This window comes from Panthera leo, chromosome A2 (assembly GCF_018350215.1).
Source record: "Panthera leo isolate Ple1 chromosome A2, P.leo_Ple1_pat1.1, whole genome shotgun sequence".
Classification (NCBI taxonomy): domain Eukaryota; kingdom Metazoa; phylum Chordata; class Mammalia; order Carnivora; family Felidae; genus Panthera; species Panthera leo.
Window position 1 is genome coordinate 108,926,297 of NC_056680.1, and position 22,556 is coordinate 108,948,852.

Consider the following 22,556-nt stretch of genomic DNA (forward strand, 5'->3'; position numbering starts at 1 on the left):
AAACCGTGAAGTTATGACCTGAGCCAAAGTCAGACACTTAACTGACTGAGCCACCCAGGCACCCCATAGCTCAAATTCTTGTTTGTTCAATAGCTGGAGATTTAGATTTTGGAATCATTATAATACAGTTGAAATAATATTTTAAACCATGAAAGTGAATAAAATATTCCAGAGGAGAGCATATAGAATAAGACGAAAAATACCAGAGATGAGATCTTTTAAGGAGCAGTGAAGGAGAGCAAATCTGTGTGTACATGGAGTATGAAACTGTATGAAAACATAAGAAACTTAAATATAGAGAACAAACTGAGGGTTGGTGGAGAGGTTGTGGGTGGTGGGATGGGCTAAATGGGAGCAGCATTAAGGAGGATACTGGATGTTATATGTAGGGGATGAATCCCCGGATTCTACTCCTGAAATCATTACAGCATTATATACTAACTAACTTGGATGTAAATTTGAAGATGTATATCCATGAAAAAAAAAAGCTTTTGCTATTTCAAGTTCTTAGAGGCTCAAAAGAAAATTGCACATGAAAGTGTAAACTAAAATGACATCACAGTCCAGAGAGAAAAATTATATTCCTGCAGGAGATCATTTCTTGTCCCCGACTGTCCATAGAAGCCAGAAAGCCATTCAGGTGCTTGCCGTAGAGGTTGGGAAGGGAAACAAGCAGTCACTTCGAATCAATCTAACCTAAAATTGTATTGAATTATTCTGCTTTCTTCTAGCCTTAAACTTTCTCATATGATGTGGCGTGCCTCTTATGGTCACTTTTACAGATATTGTTGTCAACTGGAGTGTTAATAGTGTCTAGTGTCATTACGTCTGGTCTCTCTGTTATGGAGTCAGCCTCCTGTCTCTTTATCTTAGGATGGCAGAGGCGGATTGTCACGGAACAAAAGCACTGGCAGGCAGGAGACATAGAGGCTAAGCCTTTGGCCTTAGATAAGACCTTTAACCTCACTGTTGCCCAGAGCCTTCATCGTCTCAGCATGGACAATAAGAATGTTTGCCTCCCTCATGTGCTAAGTTTATGGTGGATTTATCCTAAAAGTATGAGCTGTATGAAGTAAATTTTACAACTAAAATTATAAATTATAATTATTAATTACGGAACACTGATATTTTACTTCTTTTAATGGGCAATTTTGTTGTCATTGTTGGATATGCATAGAGGCCTTTCAGACCTGGCGTTAATATTCTCTGACAATCTCTTGAGTTAATTTTATATTTTGATTTAGAGATAGAAATTTGCTAGTAAACTTTTTAGCGTTTAAGCATAATATGTAATTATTTATTTCCCCATATTGTTTCCTCTTCAGAAGTGGCACACACTGAAATCTAGACACTTTGTTCAGGGAAAAGTGACATGGCTTGCTTTGGTGAGGAATACACTGTGGGCTATGTGCTACTTGCTGTATTTATATATATACAGAATTTTTTGTTACATTTATTTATATTTGTACATATATTTATACATTTGTACATTTATATTTATACATATATTTATATTTGTTACATTTTTATATATATACAGAATTTTTTGCTTTATATTTTAGTCTTAAATTATGTGCTTCTGTTTTGATCTTTATAAAAGTGGCATTGAGTCATTTACTGAAGACATTCATATTAATGAAAGCACTCTTTAAGCAGAGGAATAATAATTTAAAAAAAAATAATAAGAGAATGAGATTCAGAACATTTAAAAGTTTGTGAATTTCTAGAGTCACTGGTTCTCAAAATGTGGCACCTGGTCCCAGCATCACTTGGGAACTTGTTAGCGACGCAAACTATAAGGCCCCATCCTAGATCTCCTAAATCAGAAATTTTAGAGGGTGAGGTCCCGCAGTGTCTTTTAATAGCGGTAGCCTTCTAGGTAATTGTACTGTCTATGAACGTTTGAGAATCACTGCTTTAATTGGTTAAATTCTGCTACTTAGAATGCAGTTTGAATTCCAGTCTTGAATATGTAGAAAGCTCAGTGCAACTCGTTCCCCACTACAAAGGTAAACTAACTGCTCTTGTTGGTTCCATTACCTCAGGGCCCTAACACAGTTACAGTAGAATTGATGATCGCTAAATGGAAAACTGGGGAAATGTTAAATAACATCTAGTCAATTTCCACTTAATTGAGAGCAGGAATAGGTCTAACTTTTAAGGACTTACTCGGCTTTAAAATAATGTGTTTTAGATTGGCTAAAAAGATAGACTACCAGTCATGCAACCTACATTCATTCTTAAAGATAGAAGCATGCATTTGCATTTTCAAAAACTGAATTTACTTTATTTCTGCCTTTGATGATTAGAAATTTCTAGGTAGAAAAAAAAAATCTGTCAATATCATAGGGGAAAGTATTGTGTAAACTATATAGACCTAGTCTTTGTGTCCTAGGAACTCAGCATGTAGCATAGTTTTCTTGAATTTCAGTTTCTTCCTTCTTTTTCTTCCTTCTTTTCCTTGAAAGAAGAACACTTCATTTACAAACAAAAACTTAGAGTTGAAATATTTCTTTTACCCCAAAGTATGTAGAAGAAGCTCCCCTTAGGTACAGTTAATATATTATTTGGAAATTATTTACAAATACTGATCCATATTGGACTAAACTAGGAATGTTTTGTTTATATTTAAGAATTACTGCATTACTTAACTCTTCCTAATTTATAGAAGTTTATGTGGTTGAATTTTATAGTGATAGCTTTGCTCTCTCTTATGCTTATATCAGTGTGCAAATGGAATTTAACTTTTTCTGCCAGAAGTAATAAAGGGGATAATAATTATTATAAAATAAATTGAATTTAAATCAATAAGTAGAGATTTAAAAATCTTATGCTTTTTCCTGGCAAGATACTTACCATGTCATCTTTCTGTTTAATTACAAATACAGTAGCCTACAAAATATAATTTACCATATGCAATATTTCTTCCTCATGAATTTCTCTGTTGAACACTTCAGAGCATGCTTTCAAAGAGGAGATTTTTAGTTTATAGGAGAAATGGAAATCCTAGTTTAGATGTATAAGGAAGGAAGGTGTCATATAGGAAATGGATATGGTTAAATACATGTGGGAGTTAAGACTTGAATCACTTGTTTAAATGACCATTTGATAATGCTCCGATGATATTTACCCTCTAGATTCATTCATCCATTAGATTAAATTCTTGTATAATGGCTTCAATGACTTCTCAATGAAGAATTAGGTGAAATATTTTGATGCTATAAAATCTTAATATTCCTCAGACTGTTCAAAGTCACATCTTTATATTTTAGAAAGTGTATTCTTGCAGATGGGGAGGATTTTAACAAGTGTCTATTTATTATAGCAAATGCTTCTCATGTAACAGAATTGGCTGTGACTTACTTTCAGATGCTACGTTTTGTTTCTGTGAAATATTGTATATTTCATTCCAGTGATGTAATGTGTAAGTGTCCTATGCATCTGATTATTCATATAAGTTTTATAACAATTCATCATTGTGAAGTGCTTTCAAATCTGTAATGTATAGGCATCATAGCAGTCCTAATAGATGATATTCATTAATACTCCCTGTTTAGAAATGAAAATATGCTCACTTATCTCTGGTGTGCATTAAAAAAATTTTTTTTTAAGTTTATTTATTTTGAGAGACAGACAGTATGAGTGGTGGAGGGGCAGAAAGAAGGAGAGAGAGAATCCCAAGCAGATTCCATACTGCCAGTGCAGAGCCTGACGTGGGGCTTGAACTCATGAAATCTCGAGATTATGACCTGAGCTGAAACCAAGAGTTAGATGCTTAACCGACTGAACCATCTAGGTGCCCCCCTGATGTGCATTTTCAGTGTTGATTTTCATAATGATTTGAGGGTGTATCAACTCAACATATAGCCCATTATCTCAATTATCTCAATCCTGGGCTGTAAATTGTGATTCTAGGTATTACTTAGGTACTCCACATCTTACTTTAGCCCTAACAAGAATTTGTCTCCAGAAGTATCCTTGTCCTCACTTAAAGATGAAGACACTAAAGGTCAGAGGTGGTTGCCGTAGGTGAGGAGTCCAGCATGTGGTTAATAATAGCTTGCACGAGTAGGCTACCTGGGTTTGATCTAGACTTCACTGCTTTAAGCCCTCTGACCTGGAGACGGTTTCCTAACCTCTCTAAGTCTCAGTTTCATTGAAAGGACCAAATAATACCAATCTCCCAGGATACTGTTTGGAAGACTGATAAGATCTAGTGTATGGAAACTGCTTGGCATACAGTGTGTGCTCAGTTACGTATCACATCTTATTACTAAGGAAATTATTTTAGGCCACTTCAATGGTAGGAAGTACACTGGTGCCAGTACCCCAAGTCATCTCACTCTTCTGTGGCTTTCTAATCAAGGGGAGAAATGCATACATGAAAATGACTAGTATTAAAGTAGCTCAAGCAGTTTTAAGAAGGGAGAGGTGGTAGGTATGAGGTCAGGAAACAGAGGACAAACTTCATGGAGGGGCATAGTTTGGGACTGGAGGCCCAGACGTAAAGTAAGATCTCTAAAAAGTCACATTAGTATATTTGTAAAACGAGAATGCGAAGGGAATGCATCATTCCTGGACTCATCTTTGCACAGTATTTATTTAAATCCTTATTAACCTTATTAACTAGTTATTAACTAGTTATTAATCTTAAACCTAAGAGCAACAGAAATATCTTTGGAAGAACTCTCCAGTGATCCTTCCCTAAAATGTAGTTGTCACTTTTCCTACTTAAGCAGTTACACATATTAAACATAAACCTTCCAACATTTAGAATTGTAAGCCCTGTTGTTTAAAAAGGGTTTGTTTTCTTTTTTCTTCCAAGATCCTGTAAAACTTTAATTAAATCCCATTTTGCTACTTAATCATTTCTGACATTCTTGGTTCTTTATTTCTATAACTTATATTCCCAGCTAAGGGCAGAGTCTGATTTCTAATTACATCAGCTAATATCCCTAATACAAAGCCAGAAACAAATTGTAACTTGTTCTGAGTTGAATAGTGTCAGTGGTCCAGTAGCTCTGGTTGGAACTGACACCAGTTGTTTTAATTGAAAATTAATTTTAAGAGATTCCTGATAATTTAGACATTTTAAAATTTGATACTAGTAATATCTATCCATTTTTATAATTACATACTTTGCTTTTTGCAATGTGTAGGTTTTGGTTTTGTTGTTTTCTTTTTAACAGTAAACCTTTTTTTCTTTAATATGAAATGTGTCAAATTGCTTTCCATACAACACCCATTGCTCATCCCAACAGGTGCCTTCCTCAATGCCCATCACCCATTTTCCCCTCTCCCCCACCCCCCATCAACCCTCAGTTTATTCTCAGTTTTTAACGGTCTCTTATAGTTTGGCTCCCTCCCTCTCTAACTTTTTTTTTTCCCTTCCCCTCCCCCTGGTCTTCTGTTAAGTTTCTCAGGATCCACATACGAGTGAAAACATATGGTGTGTGTCTTTCTTTGTATGACTTATTTCACTTAGCATAACACTCTCCAGTTCAATCTACGTTGCTACAAAAGGCCATATTTCATTCTTTTTCATTGCCATGTAGTATTCCATTGTGTATATAACCCACAATTTCTTTATCCATTCATCAGTTGATGGACATTCAGGCTCTTTCCATCATTTGGCTATTGTTGAAAGTGCTGCTATAAACATTGGGGTACAAGTGCCCCTATGCATCAGCACTCCTGTATCTCTTGGGTAAATTCCTAGCAGTGTTATTGCTGGGAACCCTCTTGCGCTGTTGGTGAGAATGCAAACTGGTGGAGCCACTCTGGAAAACAGTGTGGAGGTTCCTCAAAAAATTAATAATAGATCTACCCTATGACCCAGCACTAGCACTGCTCGGAAGTTAACAGTAAATCTTACTGATATTTGGTGTTAACTCTTTTTTTTTTTTTTTTAATGTTTATTTGCCTTTGAGAGAGAGAGAGACAGAGCACAAGTGGGGGAGGGGCAGAGAGAGAGGGAGACACAGAATCCGAAGCAAGCTCCAGGCTCCAAGCTGTCAGCACAGAGCCTGATGTGGGGCTTGAACTCACAAATGGTGAGATCATGACCTGAGCCAAAGTCAGACGCTCAACCCACTGAGCCACCCAGGCACCCCTGGTGTAACTCTTAAATGGTGCCTTGCACTGGAGCTTTTGGAAAAGTGAGAGTATAGTTAACCCTGACATTGTGAGGTTTTAATGCACTCAGTCAAATTTGACCATTAGAAAGCAAGCAGCAACAGAACAGGAAAGGAGAAAAAGCCTTTTTCTCTTCTACTTACATTGAGAAAGATTAACCATTTCCTTTGGTCTTGATTAACTGTTAGATCAATTTATGTACCTCAAACTATTTTTTTGGCCCAAGGAAATATGTTCTTTGGCCTCTTGAAATTGTTACATTCAGAGGCCAAACTTTTGGCCTCTTCTTTCAAAGTGGTATGTTTCAAGTTCTGCAAAAGCAAGAACTTGGCATAAGATTCCAGTGTGACGCATGCACTGACTTACCAGAAAATATACTTCAGCGTGAAAATGTTTTATATGTGAGGCTTTGCTCAACTGGAGAGAAAATCTGGTTATTAGTAAATCTTGTTTTTTGCCAAGCCAGATTATCTTTGGTGCAATAAAAATCTAATGAAATGAGTCTTAAAAGGAATGTCAAAGTCAGTTTCACTTAATGATTTCTCTTATTTGATATTGAAGGTTAAAAATAGATCAGAAAAATGGAAATACTGTATTGTAATTGTATCTAAAAGGTTGCGTATTATAACAAGATAATCTATAGGATCTGGGAAACACTGCTAATAATTTACCATTTATTGAACTACTATTGAGCTGCTGAATGCCAGGAACTTCACATATATTCTCATTATTCTTAACAATAACCCTGCAAAATTGTTTTTTTGTTTGTTAGTTTTTGATTACCAGTTCACATATTAGGACGGAGGCTCAAAGACCCTACACATTTTAATAAATGGCAAAGCTAAGATTTGAACTTAATTCTGCCAGATACTACTATTAAATGAGATAATATTTGAGAGTGCTTGGAAAAATTCTAAGAACATAGCAGCAATTATTAGTACCCTCAGCTGTGGTGCCTCCCAAGCTACACACACACACACACTATGAAGAAGAGAGATGGGAGGGGAAGAGAGAGAGCATTATAACATGCTACCTCCAGAAGTAAGCAAGCATCCCACCATGGCAACAGACTTCCCCTTCAATCCATAATCCACAAGCAGTTAGGAAGGGGAAGGCACTTTACAGGATGGAATACATAGGAATAAACATAAAAATGTACAAATCTTTTTTTGTGGAAACTTTAAAATATTCTAGTGAGACAAAAAAATACAGATATGAACAAAAGGAAGAAAATACATGTTATTGGATAGAATGATTCAAAATCACAACGATGTTAATTCTCCATGAGTTGATTTATAAATTTAGCAAGACTCTACTAACAATACTAATCCCTTTTTTACCCAAAAGTTAGACAAGAAGATTCTAAACTTGATGGAAATATATTTCTTAATAAAGCATATGGTTGATTCTTTCTCCTCACCACTACTAGTTCACTGTTTAGATAAGTGTATATTAGTATGAAAATCATTTATTTTCATGAGTAAAGAGAAATGGGAGGCGTAGTTATAGAGGTACCATGCAGGTCTTTAAAACTCTTAAGTTATGTGCCAGAAATCATAATGAGCTCATCAGAAGTTGTTTTTATTAATTTAAATAAATTGTTTATTTGTAATTAATAATTTTTAGCGATCTGTCCATTGACTCGGAAACCGCTCATTGACAAAGGAATATTTGCTTAGTCGTTATAGTAGCAGTAGATACCAGTATTTCAAATTGTGTCTTTGTTAGGTATATAGAGATTTTTCCATTATAGCCCTTTGAAATCGCTCACTCTATCGTTGCTTTTTCCTTTTCTCCACAGTTGCATTACAGGCCTCCCCAGCTGACAGAAATGGAGTTCAGGAAAACTGTAGAACAAAATTCAGAGAAGGCCTGAGTCTGCAAGAAGGAGAATTCTTATTACAGGTGAATTTTAGTAAATATAGCTTCTCCTAATAAAAAACATTGTAAATGGAAGACTAATTGATCAGTCTTTCAGTTACTCCCGTTTACTTAGAACTCACCCAGGGTGCTTCATGCCACGTTTACTGGGACTGCAACAGTGGTATAATGCTACTATATGAAAAAGTGTAATGGTATCGAGTGGATTAGAAGTCTACCTATCAGTTTCCCTATTGTATTTCTTTAAATAGCAAAACTCCTACATTATTTTAAAGGTTCTCATTTAAGACACCGAATTTATATGTACCTTTTCAGGACTATAGCTTCATTAAAGCAGTTAATTGTATTTACTTAACAGTTCAAAAATGTTCTTACCTGAATTTTATTTTTCACTATGCTCTTAACTCTTAGCTATGGGGTATGTCTTATCAACACGCTACAGATTTTCTTAACAGCTGTAAGTCCTAATTTTTGTTTTAGAACCTAGTTTCTAGATTTGTCTGTGAAAACATTTTAATTTTCTTTTTTTTTACTCTATTTCTTGGAATTGATAGGATGCTTGATTGTCATCTAAAATTCTCAGGTATTTGTTTTGTTAAAAAAAGATAGAATGAGGATGTGTGCTTTGATATGTTATTACTATTAAGTGATCATCTTCAATTCTACCCGGTGAACCTAGTGAAGAACTTCGTTTGCCGTTGTAACAGAAAGTAGCCGCAACTTTGGTAGCTCCATTAATTCCTTCATTTCTGAAAATGCTTATGTGTAACCCAACAATTTATAACATTTTTTATTATAATTTTGTAATTACGAAAATTAAGTTTTGCACCCATTAGGTTAAGCAAATTAAATATATTCAAGCATGAGTACTCAACCTGTCCCTGGCTGAGGATGTTTATGTATATAATAGCTTGAAACGTGAAGACTCCTTCTTCAGGTTATAGGAAAACATTCTAATAATTGTTGCTTCATGTGATTAAACACACACCATGGGTTATGTAGTAAGTAATAAGGAAGTCCTTTATTTCAAATGAAAATAATCACATATGGAATGCTTAACATTTGGTAAAACTGTTTAAATTATGGGCCAATGATTTTTTTTTTCCCTCATAGAATATTTAGGCAAATTGTAAACATATTCTATGTCAACGACAAAGAATAAAAATAATACTAATGAAAATCTAGTCTCATTTTTTTAATTATCTGAAAATTGAAAACATTTAGGTCTTTAAAATAAATGCATCTGTTATGAATTATATTGCATATCAGTAGTAGATTTTCCATTTGGAATGGAAGCATCACACGTTATCTGATTTGCTAGTATCATGCTTGGCTGTTATCTCTTCTGAAATAGCTGACCAAAAACCTTGTAGACACGTGAAAATGGCATACTTCATTATATACAGTTGCCATAATGGCATCTAACTTTATACTTTCAACATGTGATTATCAACCAATTATCCCTCAGACATAGAGAATGTTTCCAGAGGTAGAGTATACCCTCTGGCATGAAACTTTTTAATGAGAAATCTTTTCCTTTGGTTTTAACTAAGGAGATACATAAAGAAAATGTTACATAATAGTTTATTAGCAAAAATTTTAAATAATTACTTTTAAACTTAGCTTAAATTTATTACTGTTTTACCAGGAATAAAAATGAAGAAAAAATGACTTTTTGTATCTTCTCATTAGCCATTATTTATTTCAGACATTTATTTTCATTTATTTCATCACATTCTGTCTGGTGCTATTTACTGTGGTGCTGATTATAATCAACAGCTTTGTTGTTGAGTTAACAGCCATTGAAACAATAAGTAACACTACTGATACTGATTGCAGTTTATTTGTCTTACGTTAAATAGTAAGTGAACCTCAACATGACTTTCAGATAGGTAGGGCAAATTTTTGTAAGTCTAAAGAATGATAATTTCTTTCATTAATATGTAATTACCATATTGTTATTGACTCTTTCAGTATAATAACTCTCTTCCATATAGTATTTAAGATCATTTGAGATATACATAAAATCAGGATGCATATATTCTTTTTAAAGGCTTTTTATTTCTGACAATTCACCGTCTAAGAGAGTGTGGCATTATAACTTAAATTATCTTTGTGTCTTCTGGTATAATGAGCTCATTGGAAAGTACTAAATTCATTTCACTGTTTGAGAAAGCAGGACACTCTACAAAATAAAATGCATATGGTAAATGGATACTCCTATCTAAAAAGAAGATATTTTTGGAAGGAAAAAATACAAAAACGGTGTATCTATTATTACTGCCAACTGAAATTTAAGAATAATTTGTAGGGTGTTAATGAGTAAATATTTAAGTTCCTGGTGGGTGCCAGCCCCATTCCTTCTGGGGAAATCACCAGGCATTGTAGCCATAATCTCTGAAATCAAGAACTTTAGAGCCCAGTTGGGATTAAAAGTGTAACAGTCCTGCCACAGCTGGCGAGCAATACTCCTAGAGGAGGCAGACCATGATAGGTACGTGGACAGGCTTCATTGAGCAAGGCTAGTTGTTTCCTGGCTCAGCTTCGCTCTGTGACCTTTGGCAAGTTGTTTTGCAGTTCACCTCGTTTACCTGATTGCAATACTGGAATATGGAACCTACCTCAATGGAATGTTGATGAATAAACAAAAACGTTTAGAAAAGTGGCTGTTAAATAGTAGATGCTGTTTATTGTCTTTGCAGTCAGTTTTGCAGGCGTATATTAGAGACCAAGAATCTTGAAGATGAAAAAAATTAGAGTAAAAAGGAAGACAGTTGCTGTTCATCTACTGTATCTAATAACTAAGGTAGATACCTACCTGACTTTGCTAGCATTCTAAGCACAGTGGCAATGTCTTGGTAATTCTCTAGTTCCAGTACTTGATAGGTGTCCTCTTCAGTTTGTCATCATTGATTAAGTGTTGAATTAGCTAATTGTTGTCATTATATACCTCAACAGTTCACAAAGCATGGTCATGTAAATATTTGCTCATTTCCACAACCTTATAGTAATGGTGCCTTATGTTAATTGAGTGCCGACTCTGTGCCAGGCGCTAAGATGAAATAGGCTCTTAACCAAATTGCCTGTTTTTCAAATGATGACACTAAAATTTGAAGGCATAAATAACCAAAGCCACAGAGATAATAAGAGACTGGGAAAGCAATCCAGTTCAAATCTGACTCCAAACTGTATGGTTCTCACTAAACCACACCATGTCTCCTTTTACATGAAGAAGAGGAGAGTCTCAGAAGGGTTTAGCATGATAACAGCAAAGAACACATCGAACTCTGCTGAGCTGAACTGAAGCAGGAAACAGTGAAGGCTTATGGAGATAAAATATGTGATAACCATAAATGTTTAAAGTGATCCAAATAAATACTCTTTCTTTTATCCAAGAGTATAGAAATATTAACAGTGGACTTGAGTAATGATTGAAAGAATAGAAAAAAATATAAATTTCCAAGCTGAAAGTAGAGGAGCGAAGGGAATAATAAAAATAAAAATTGGCCAAAAGCAGGTAAAATTGAAAGAAAAAGAAGTTTAATATAGATGAAAATAATAGAAATAGCACATATAAAATGATAGCTTTAAACTTGACTATATTAGTAATTAGATGGACATTTGTCTTATATAAAATGACAGCTTTAAACTTGAATATATTAGTAATTAAAGTGTATATTTGTATTACATGTATGTGTATTTTATGTGCAGTCCATATATGTGATTATGTTGCCAATAAAAGTTTTTAAATTGTTTTAATGCTTTGGGAGTATTCAGATTTCAAATTGCTTCAATGTGTGAATGGTCTGTGCAAAGATGTTCTATCAAATTTCTCTTCAGAAAATAATAAGCATCTTTACAGACTATCTTTCTCTAAAAAGCAATGTGATAGATTATAATACATGTTTATACAATTTAAAAAACATGTACAGTAAAAATATACAGTATATTTAAAGCAATATCTGAAGCACGAGGAAGACGAAACCGATTTTACTGAAGTTACTGTGACTGAGCATTAAATTTAGCTGTAAGCTTTTCCTTACCTAAATCAAAAGGTATGAATAGATTCCACTCATCCCACAGTATACAGTGTATCTGTGTTTATGAGGTGTGATTTTAGCCATTTTAAAGAGAAAAATTTTCGGCAATAAAGTAACAGCCTTAAGCAACCTCATTATTTATGAGTGACCATATTGTTATTTAGTCACATTACTAATTTTAGAATCTTTTTCTAATTACTAATCTTTTTCTTTGTAGGCTCTGAATGGCTTCGTGCTGGTTGTCACTACAGATGCTTTGGTCTTTTATGCTTCTTCTACTATACAAGATTACTTAGGGTTCCAGCAGGTAAATATATTTTTCTTGGGTCATTTAAAATCTTTTTAGAAATTAACTCTATGTATCATACATTTTAGGGATGTAATTGATACTTTATATATAGAAAATGTCATTTTCTATATATATATATTATATATATATATTATATATATATATGTTATATATATGTTATATATATAATATATATATATAATATATATATATAATATATATATAAAATCCACAACTGGATTTTCAGACAAGCGTTTGTGAAAGAAATAGGATTTAAAAGATCAACAAGTGGCTAACAAGGCACAGAACTTAATGTGTTGCCATGAAGGAGTGAAGAGTTGACTTATATATAGAAAATGTCAATTAAAATATGCTTATAAAATAAAAATCATCTTTTTGCAGCTAATAGTTTCTATACTGTTAATAACTTACTGCATTATAATTTTCTTAAATGTTTTATGAGATTCATGGATATTGTGTTTCATCTTTCACTTATTAAGGAATCTCTTATATATAGAAACATTGGATGGGGGGCAGACAGGAGATTATTTGCCATCAAATTAGTTATGGATACTATGGAGGGCATGCGGCAGCTCTGAAATGAATGAGGTGATATGTAAAGGTACAGGCAAAATACCATGGTTTATATCTTTAATTCTGACTTAATGCTGATAATGGAAGCTTTCCTGATGCAAATGGTATTTAAGCATAAGATTCAGAGGGTGGACTTTAGTGTAGGAGGAGCACAGGAAAGAAGAGATAGAAGCACTACTCTAAGCAGTAGACTGGAAGTGCTTAAAGAGATGAATGTATTTGGTTTGTTTAATGTTCTTGAATAAATGGTGCATAAATGGAGTGGTGTTTGTTGTATTTGAGGGACAAGAGCATCTGATATGATGTGAGAACACTTTGTAAGTACACTTGACTGCTAGCTATTCTTTTTTTTTTATTTTATTTTTTTTTAACGTTTATTTTTTTTTTTATTTTTTTTATTTTTGAGACAGAGAGAGACAGAGCATGAATGGGGGAGGGTCAGAGAGAGGGAGACACAGAATCCGAAACAGGCTCCAGGCTCCGAGCTGTCAGCACAGAGCCCGACGCGGGGCTTGAACTCACGGACCGTGAGATCATGACCTGAGCCGAAGTCGGCCGCTCAACCGACTGAGCCACCCAGGCGCCCCTAGCTATTCTTATGTATCACTAGTTCTTAAATTCTAATGTGTTAAGACTCACTGGAAGAACTTGATGCGAAACTAAAATCTTTGGTCCCCACTCCGACATACTCTGATTTAGTACGTCAGAGTGGGGCCTATGAATTCGTATGTCAAACAATCTCACAGGTGATGCTGAGACTGCTGGCTTGAGTAACAGTGTCTACACTGTTAAACCGACTGAAGTTTAAACTCTGTTAAGTACACAGTGGAAGCCTCTAAGCTTTTTTTGTTAAGGGAACCTGTGCTACAGTCTGTGTTTCAGAGAAGAACTCTGGTAATCGGGTAATGGACTGCATAGAGATGGTTTAATGCTAGTTACGTTCACAAGGAGGTTTAAGTATAGATAGCTAAACCAGTGGAACCTGGCTCTGAGACAAAGCCTATCTTGTGGAGAGTCAAGTGGTAGAAGAAGGATTCTGACCTGGTAAAGGTATAATCCCTTATTCTTCCAGAGTGGATCGGAAATAAAAATTTAACGTTAAAGAAAGTCATTAGAGGACAGTGAAAGAAATAATTTAGTACTCTTAAGCTTAGAGAAGTCTAAGACAACTGGATTTTCAGACAAGCGTTTGTGAAAGAAATAGGATTTAAAAGATCAACAAGTGGCTAAAAAGACACAGAACTTAATGTGTTGCCATGAAGGAGTGAAGAGTTGACTTCTATAATTGAAGAGCATTCAGCTAGGGAAGTGATGGCAAGGAACTCTTGCTCACCAGTGACAGTGCTCCCCTCTCTCTAGCTTTTCCTATCTTGGATGACTGGACAGCTCTGTGATCATCTGTCTGATTCATGTGCATTCATCACCATTAACGACCACCCCGTAATGTAGCTACATTTTGAAATTAACTTAGTAAGACACATTTTTTTAATCACGGCTTTAAAAAAATTTCCCTGTATGTTTTTTCTTTAGTCTGATGTCATACACCAGAGTGTGTATGAACTTATTCACACTGAAGATCGGCCTGAATTTCAGCGTCAGCTGCACTGGACATTAAACCCTACGCAGTGTGCAGACTCTGGACAAAGAATTGATGGTAAGAATGTTTACCGAAAGATAGTGTTGGGGAGTTTTTAATGTAAGTCTGTGAAAGGAGGCAGAGAACCTTTGGAGGCATATAACTCCTTGGTTAAGGTTGGGAAGAAGTGGAAAGACAGGAGTCTGCAGTTGTATGTCACAGTCAAGTCACAGACTGAAGACCTAAGGAATATTTTGACAAATGACCCCCACTGATGAATTTCAAGCGAGGAAGTGTTACCATACTTGGTAATATATTTTATACAAATAACTTTTGAAAGATTGGAAGGAATGCATAAGGTTGATCCTGGAGTGTGTAGAAGTTGTTCTGTCTGTAAAATGCACCAAATAAAAATCCAAGGGTAAAATCTTTTCTCAATCAATGCTTTTAGAAATGTGTGAAGGTGTTAAGAAGATAAAAAGTGTTAGAGAATATGAAGATTATTGACAATAGAAATAAAAACAAAACTGAGTAGGTGAAGTTCTGTGTAGTCAAAGTGATATTCTGTATGTGTATTTCTTTTCATTAGCTCCTCTTCTGAAAATGATTCTTCATTTTTGTATTCAGAATAGAATCCGGTTAAGAAATTAACACAAATTTTATCTATCCCAAAACACCTGATTGTACAGCAAAATGGGATGTAAATTTGTGTTGCTATTATTTCTCTAGAAGCTAATGGCCTCCCGCAGCCAGCAGTCTGTTATAACCCAGACCAGCTTCCTCCAGAAAACTCTTCCTTTATGGAGAGGAGCTTCGTGTGCCGACTAAGGTGTCTCCTGGATAATTCATCCGGTTTCCTGGTAAGGTGCAAAATCTTATGATACTGGCAATTGCAGTTCAGAAAGTAAGAAATAAATGTCGAAACCATTTTCTTCGGTTAGATTTGAGTTTGATTTTAAAAACCTCCTTTATAAAATAATTGCATGAAGGAAAGTAACTTTTTTTTTTTTCAGATTTCTAGTATTTTCCATAACTCCAAATCTCGATCTTTTAGGATATAGTAACAAAGGCTGAGTGAAATAACATGGACTTTGTATCTTGGCAAAATATTTCTGGGACTTTTTTATGTAAAAGAGAACTTAGTAGCCGTTTAGCAGCAGACTGTTGCTTTAAACCCTCTTTGCATTTAATTCCTGCTGAACAGAAAATTATCATGTCCTTTGCTACACAGCTACAGTAACTGCCATATAGAAAAATAGTTGTAGGGCCACCTGGGTAAATCAGTCAGTTAAGCGTCCGGCTTAGGCTCAGGTTATGATCTCATGGTTTGTGTGTTTGAACCTCGTGTTGGGCTCTGTGCTGACAGCTTGGAGCCTGGAGCCTGCTCCAGATTGTGTCTTACTCTCTCTCTGCCCCTCCCCTGCTTGCAGTCTCTCTCTAAAAAAATAAATAAAAACATTTAAAAAGAAAGAAAAATGGTTGTATATTCATGATTGCAAAGTAGTCATCTGGTATGAGATGCTGTTGTTCTGAACACCTGAACAGGATAATCAGGGAGCAGCTTTCGCAGGATGCTCAGATTCATACTGTGTTTGTCCTTAAGGAAGTGCACTCCACTAGGCACAGAAGACAGTACAAAGCATAGTGCATATTACTCTTGTGAATTAGCAGGAATTTGAAGTAACCAGATCTTAAACATTATTAGCAAACAGTGATTTTTGTTAATGTGTTTATTTCTGAAGATAATTTTGCTGACCCAGAGTTAGAATTGTGCTTTGAGATAGCTTTCCTAGTACTGATGATCAGCTAATATGTATTTCTCAGGTGGAATTTGTGTAATTGGGTCTTTGGTTCCTTGTGCTGCTACCATATCATACTGAGGTCAGAATCATCCCTCAGCCTGATTAATACTGTTTTAAGCAACTAAGTTGATCATGTTCACGTTTAAATCATCTTTGTTTCCTCGATCTTCTAAAAGTACCCTTTATTGTTACTTTGAGTTCTGCATTCTTTATGTGATTTTATGATTAATTTTAGCACTTTAATGAAATTGCATTTTATCTGTATATGAAAGATTGCCATGAGTTATGAAATAGAGCATGAGCTGTGGAATATAGCTCATCTCTATTTGAAAATTAATGTGTACTTGATGACTTTAGCATTATTCGTTCATTCAGGAAACATGTATTGAATGCTACGGGGGGAAGGAGCTACGTCCTCTAGGTGTGAATGACAGGGCATTTGTGAGCTCAGAAGATGATACGGGTATTTTTGTTGTGACAGTTAAAAAGGAGTACCTTATTGGGCTGCCCCTTTAGCATCTAATTCGTATTGCCTTTTGGGATAATTATAATGGGCTTCTTGTGGAGAAAAGAATGGAAGTAACATCAGTCAGCCTCAGGAACTTTTATGGAATTATCAACAACACTGGAAATGGCCATGATTGAGCCTTTGGAAATTAACAGTTTTAAAGGGTTAATTTTAATAAGCCGGTTTTGGTTTTTTAAAGGCAATGAATTTCCAGGGGAGGTTAAAGTATCTTCACGGACAGAACAAGAAAGGCAAAGATGGGTCAATCCTTCCACCTCAGTTGGCTTTGTTTGCAATAGCTACTCCACTGCAGCCACCCTCCATACTTGAAATTCGAACCAAAAACTTCATCTTTAGAACCAAACACAAATTGGACTTTACACCTACTGGTTGTGATGCCAAGTAAGTAAAACTTGTTCAGTTTTCTTTCATTAAACGTATATTTTGTTGTAGCAAATCTCTTTTAGTATGTAAAACATGTAGTGTAAATTATAATGTTTATTATTAAATTAGCTGTTATTTCATACTCTTTCAGTGTAGCCTTTTAAAATAATTTCATCAGGCTCACAAATCCTCTTGTAATTTTTTTTACGATACTTGTCACAGTTTCTGTGTCATAAAGATGATTTGCTTGTATTAGTAAGATTCACTATCCTGATGACATTTGTTGGTTTGTTTTACATTTTTTAATGCACAGACTCTATTTGATTTTTAGCCCTAGAAGTTGAGTAACTTCCAGAAAATTATGAGGTAGACTGTGATATTAGCATTCATACTGTGTCAAAACCTATAATTGGTTTTCCCCTAATACAGGAATGCAGACAGATGTGAAAAGCTTTGCCCCTTGAAATGGAGTATATGCTTTCTAGGTTTTTATTAAAGATTCTGTTTTACCTACATAATCTACTCTGTTAGATTCATCTTTAGCCATGCTAATTTTCAACAGTTTTTTTTTTTTTTTTCAGAAGAAGAAAATAAAACTGGTATTAACAGTCATAAACAAAAGAGAGCACTTGCATGAATATGGTTTTTTCTACTGCTCATATGAAATTCTGAATCAAGGAAAACAGTGCAGAAAATAGCATATAGCTGATCAATTAGGTTGTTTATTTCATTTATGTTAAATTTTAATTTCTTATTTACCTTTTTTTTTTTTTTTTTAAACAGAGGAAAACTTGTTTTAGGCTACACTGAAGCAGAGTTGTGCATGAGAGGATCAGGATATCAATTTATTCATGCTGCTGATATGCTTTATTGTGCAGAGTACCATATCCGGAGTAAGTTGTATTTTGTTATGAATGTGTCCCAAAAAACTGCATATATTCTAGTACATGTTTCCAATTTCACAAAAGGTAATGAGTTTAAAGCAACTGGATAAACTTACAGTTGATGTCAAACCATTATGATTAACCTGAATTACACTCAATTTATTAACTGCCTTACACTTACCATGCAAGAGTCTAGTACTTTAATTACTATGAAAATGAACATTTTGCCCAATGTTTTGCTCAATTTTTAACGGCATTTTAAATGGTATCGTTAATTTATAAATCTATGCTAATATAGATTATGCTTTAAAATGGTTAAATAAAATCCTAAGTGGTAGAAACATTCCCTTTTTAAAATGAAATTAATTTTAATAGTTTTGTTTTCCCCAAATTGTGTACCCTCTCTGTAGTTAGATGTATTACCAGAATTTTCTGATTTAATCTTCCCTTTAATCTACTAAATAATAAATTTAGTCTTGGGGCGCCTGGGTGGCTCAGTTGGTTAAGTGACTGACTTCGGCTCAAGTCATGATCTCATGGTTTGGGAGTTCGAGCCCCATGTCGGGCTCTTTGCTGACAGCTCAGAGCCTGGAGCCTCCTTCGGATTCTGTGTCCCCACTGTCTCTCTGCCTCTTCCTACCTCGTGCTCTGTCTCTCTCTCTGAAAAATAAACATTAAGAAAAATTTTTTTTTTAAATAATGTTTAGTCTGTAGTAGAAAATAAACAACTCTGAAGAACTGTTTCCATACATTTTAATATATTGTGTTTAAAGTTATCAAGACATATATCATCTTTGGTGATAAAAGAAATATGTCCAAAAAATATGTCATAAGGGCTTTGTTTCAGAGGTTTTCTTTAAAATGTTGATTTCAGGGGCACTTGGGTGGCTCAGTCAGTTAAGCGACTGACTTCGTGTCAAATCATGATCTTATGGTTCTTGAGTTCGATCCCCACGTGGGGCTCTGTGCTGACAGCTCAGAGCCTGGAGCTTGCTTCAGATTCTGTGTCTTCCTGTCTCTCAGCCCTTTCCTCACTCATGCTGTGTCTCTGTCTCTCAGAAATAAACAAACATTAAAAAGAATTAAAATGTTGTTTTCAGGTTTGATAATTTTTGGATTTTGTTTTAGTGATTAAGACTGGAGAAAGTGGCATGATAGTATTCAGGCTTCTCACCAAAGACAATCGATGGACCTGGGTTCAGTCTAATGCACGCTTAGTGTATAAAAATGGAAGACCAGATTATATCATTGCAACTCAGAGACCACTGACGTAAGTACAAAGACAAAATGTTTCATGTCTTCATTTCTTTTTTTTTTTTTTTTAATAACACTTTGGTTTTTAAATCCTCTTACATGAAAACCTCAAAATAAATTCTATGAGAATTTTCTCTGGAAGTAAAAACTGAAAATATGTAAAGAAACAAGGCATAAATGAAGGACATTGAGAAGACAGAATTGACAAACTTTATTGAACAACTAAATAGGTGGAATTACAGAAAGAGAATAACCAAAGAAAACTCCAGGTTTTTTTCTGATGTATGAAGGAAAGATGAAAAGCTAGTGCCATATATAAAATAAATGCATAACAGTCCTGTGTTTAGTACATGTTTTCTAAACAAGCAGAGGTTTTTGTGTTTCATATAGATTCTGTAAATAAGCATTTTGTCAGATATTTGTATTAGAAATGTTTTCTACGCTCTAGAGAGCTGATGTTTTGTTTGTATGTGACTTGAGGTAAGATCAATATTAATATTTTCCTTTATATGTATATCCAGTTGATCAGAATCACTTATTGACAAGGCTGCTTTTTTTCCCTGCTCCACTGCATTTTGATCAGGGGATTGTGTCTGTGGTTCTGTTTTTGGATTCCATTAGTCTACTTGTCTGTTTTCACCTCAATAGCACATTATCTTTATTACTACATCTTTATAATAAATCTTGATATTTGTGTGTCAGCTTTCCATATTAGTTGAGGAATTTTTGTTCTCCTCTAGCATTGTCTCCTCTCTTCTTTATCCTTTATATTTTAGAAATAAGTTGTCAGATTTCACCGGAGTATCTGTTGTGATTTTGAACGGAATAGCATTGAAACTAGAGCTTATTTTGGGATAATCAGCGTCTTTACAATACTGACTCTTCCAACCCTTGAACATGGTTAATATATGTATGTGCATATGGGTACATGAGTCTGTACCTATGTCTTTATCTTAATAATGGGTTGTATTTTTCTTACCTGACTCTTACGTATCTTTTTCTTAATTTTATTTCTAGTTGTTTGATGTTTTGTGATGCTGTTTTTAAATGGTGTGCATGGTGTGGTGCCTGGGTGGCTCAGTCAGTTAAGTATCCAGCTCTTGATTTCAGCTCAGGTCATGATCTCATGGTTCGTGAGATCGAGCCCCAAGTCAGGCTCTTGTACTGACATCATGGAGCCTGCTTGAGATTCTCTGTCTGTTCTCCCCCTTCCACTCTTTTGGTCAAAAAAATAAATAAATAAAACATTAAAAAGAATAGTATGCATGTGTACACCAGTTTCTAATCGTTGAATTTTTTAATGCTGGCTTGTATTCAGTGAACTTATTGAAATCCACTTATTCTCATAAGTGTGTGGATCCTTCACAATTTACTACATAACATTTGCAATAATTTTTTTAATCTTTAGACATTTATTATTTTTTAAAATTCCTTTATTGCACTGGTTAGGCCCTCAGTAAAATGTGAAAGAAATAATGATATCAGGTTTTGTTTTTGTCTTATTACCAGTCTCAGGGGGAATCTTTTAATATTTTACCATCAAGTATGATGTTGTGGTAGTGCTTTTGCTATTAAATTATATATACACACACACACACACACACACACACGTGTGTATGTATACACACATATACAATATCTAGATACTACATGCATACATATATACATATATTCTGTATTTATATACATTATATTCATATATCCATATAGATTATATACATTTTGCTACTAAATATATATTTTTGTTTAAGTATATGTACACTCATGTATATATACGTATAATATATATATTCGTGTGTGTGTGTGTATATATATATATATGTTTTTAATTTAAGAGCTTCCCTTCTCTTTAGTTTACTAAATGTTATCATGATGGGTGCTGAATTTTGTTAAATATTTCTGGATTCATTAACATGATGATGATTTTTCTCTTTTATGCTGTATTTCCTTTTCATTTTGTAGTATCTGTACTGACTTTTAAAGAAACATTGTTATTAGCAAACTGTGCCTTCTCAAATAATATTGCTACAAAGCCATTAGTTTCTAATCCTCTCAAGGATCCAACTTTTGGTTTGTTGATTTTTCCTATTGTTTGCTTGTTTTCTGCTGCATTTATATCTGCTTATTACTTTTTTCCTTCTACCCTCTTTGGGTATATTTGCTATTTTTCCAGCCTTTATCAATTCCCCCTTAAGCACAACTTTAACTACAGTCCTCGTGTTTTGATGTGTCTTGTTTTTTCTATTCATGATTTTTAAATATAGTAGTATGTACTTTTTACATTGGGGATTTTCTGGGTTTTTTGTTTTAAAAAAAAATTTTCTTAATGTCTTCTAGAGCAAGTGCACGTGAGTGGGGGAGGGGCAGAGAGATAGGGAGACACAGAATCCAAAGCAGGCTCCAGGCTCTGTGCTGTCAGCACAGAGCCCAATGTGGGGCTTGAACCCATGAACCTTGAGATTGTGATCTGAGCCAAAGTTGGACACTCAACCGACTGAGCCACCCAGGTGCCCCTGGTGTTTTTGTTATTGAATTTTACATCAATTCCACTGAAGTTAGAAAACATTCTGTGTGTGATGTCAGTGTTTTGAAATTTGTATTTTTTGTATCATTTATGATCAAATGTTTTATGGTTAAATATATAGTCAGTGTTAGTAACGTATCCCATGTACTCTGGTAAAGAATCTATGTTCTATTGCAGGTATAGTGCTCTTCATTTATCAGTGGTTTCATTTGGGCTGTTCATATTTTTACTATTTGAGTTTGCTTGTTAGTTATTCAAAGGTTATTGGTTGCATTTTCTCATTACCAATGAGGCAGGACATCTTTTGTATCTTTCTAGGGCATTTTCCTTCTATGAATTGTCCGTTCATATTGTTTGTCTATTTTCTCTATGTTGTTTGCTTCTCTCTGGGTCCTCATTGGAGCTCTTTACTTCCTATGGGTGTTAAGTTGGATATATTTATACACACACATACTATATGTAGTATACATGTGAAATTACAAACATGACACATTTTATCCATGTATAAACTTGATTTATGAATGCTTGTGCCATGTAAGATTTTTAATTTTTATGTCAATTATGCTAGTATTTTCCTATAGAGATTCTACATTTTATTTACACATGACTCTTCCCACTCAGATTTCTGAGATTTTTTAAGTATAATTAACATACAATATTTTATTAGTTTCGAATGTACAACATA

General features: G+C 34.5%; 1 protein-coding gene across 1 annotated transcript in view; it reads left to right on the top strand.

The window, feature by feature from the left end:
* The window catches only part of AHR (aryl hydrocarbon receptor), a 53,683-nt gene that overhangs the window by 20,645 nt on the left and 10,482 nt on the right, over window positions 1-22,556 (top strand). Inside the window, exons 3-9 of the mRNA XM_042919581.1 lie at window positions 7,937-8,040; window positions 12,274-12,363; window positions 14,470-14,593; window positions 15,245-15,375; window positions 17,025-17,227; window positions 17,993-18,102; window positions 19,222-19,363. Coding sequence (XP_042775515.1) covers window positions 7,937-8,040; window positions 12,274-12,363; window positions 14,470-14,593; window positions 15,245-15,375; window positions 17,025-17,227; window positions 17,993-18,102; window positions 19,222-19,363 — 904 coding nt within the window. The remainder of the gene's footprint in view (window positions 1-7,936; window positions 8,041-12,273; window positions 12,364-14,469; window positions 14,594-15,244; window positions 15,376-17,024; window positions 17,228-17,992; window positions 18,103-19,221; window positions 19,364-22,556) is intronic.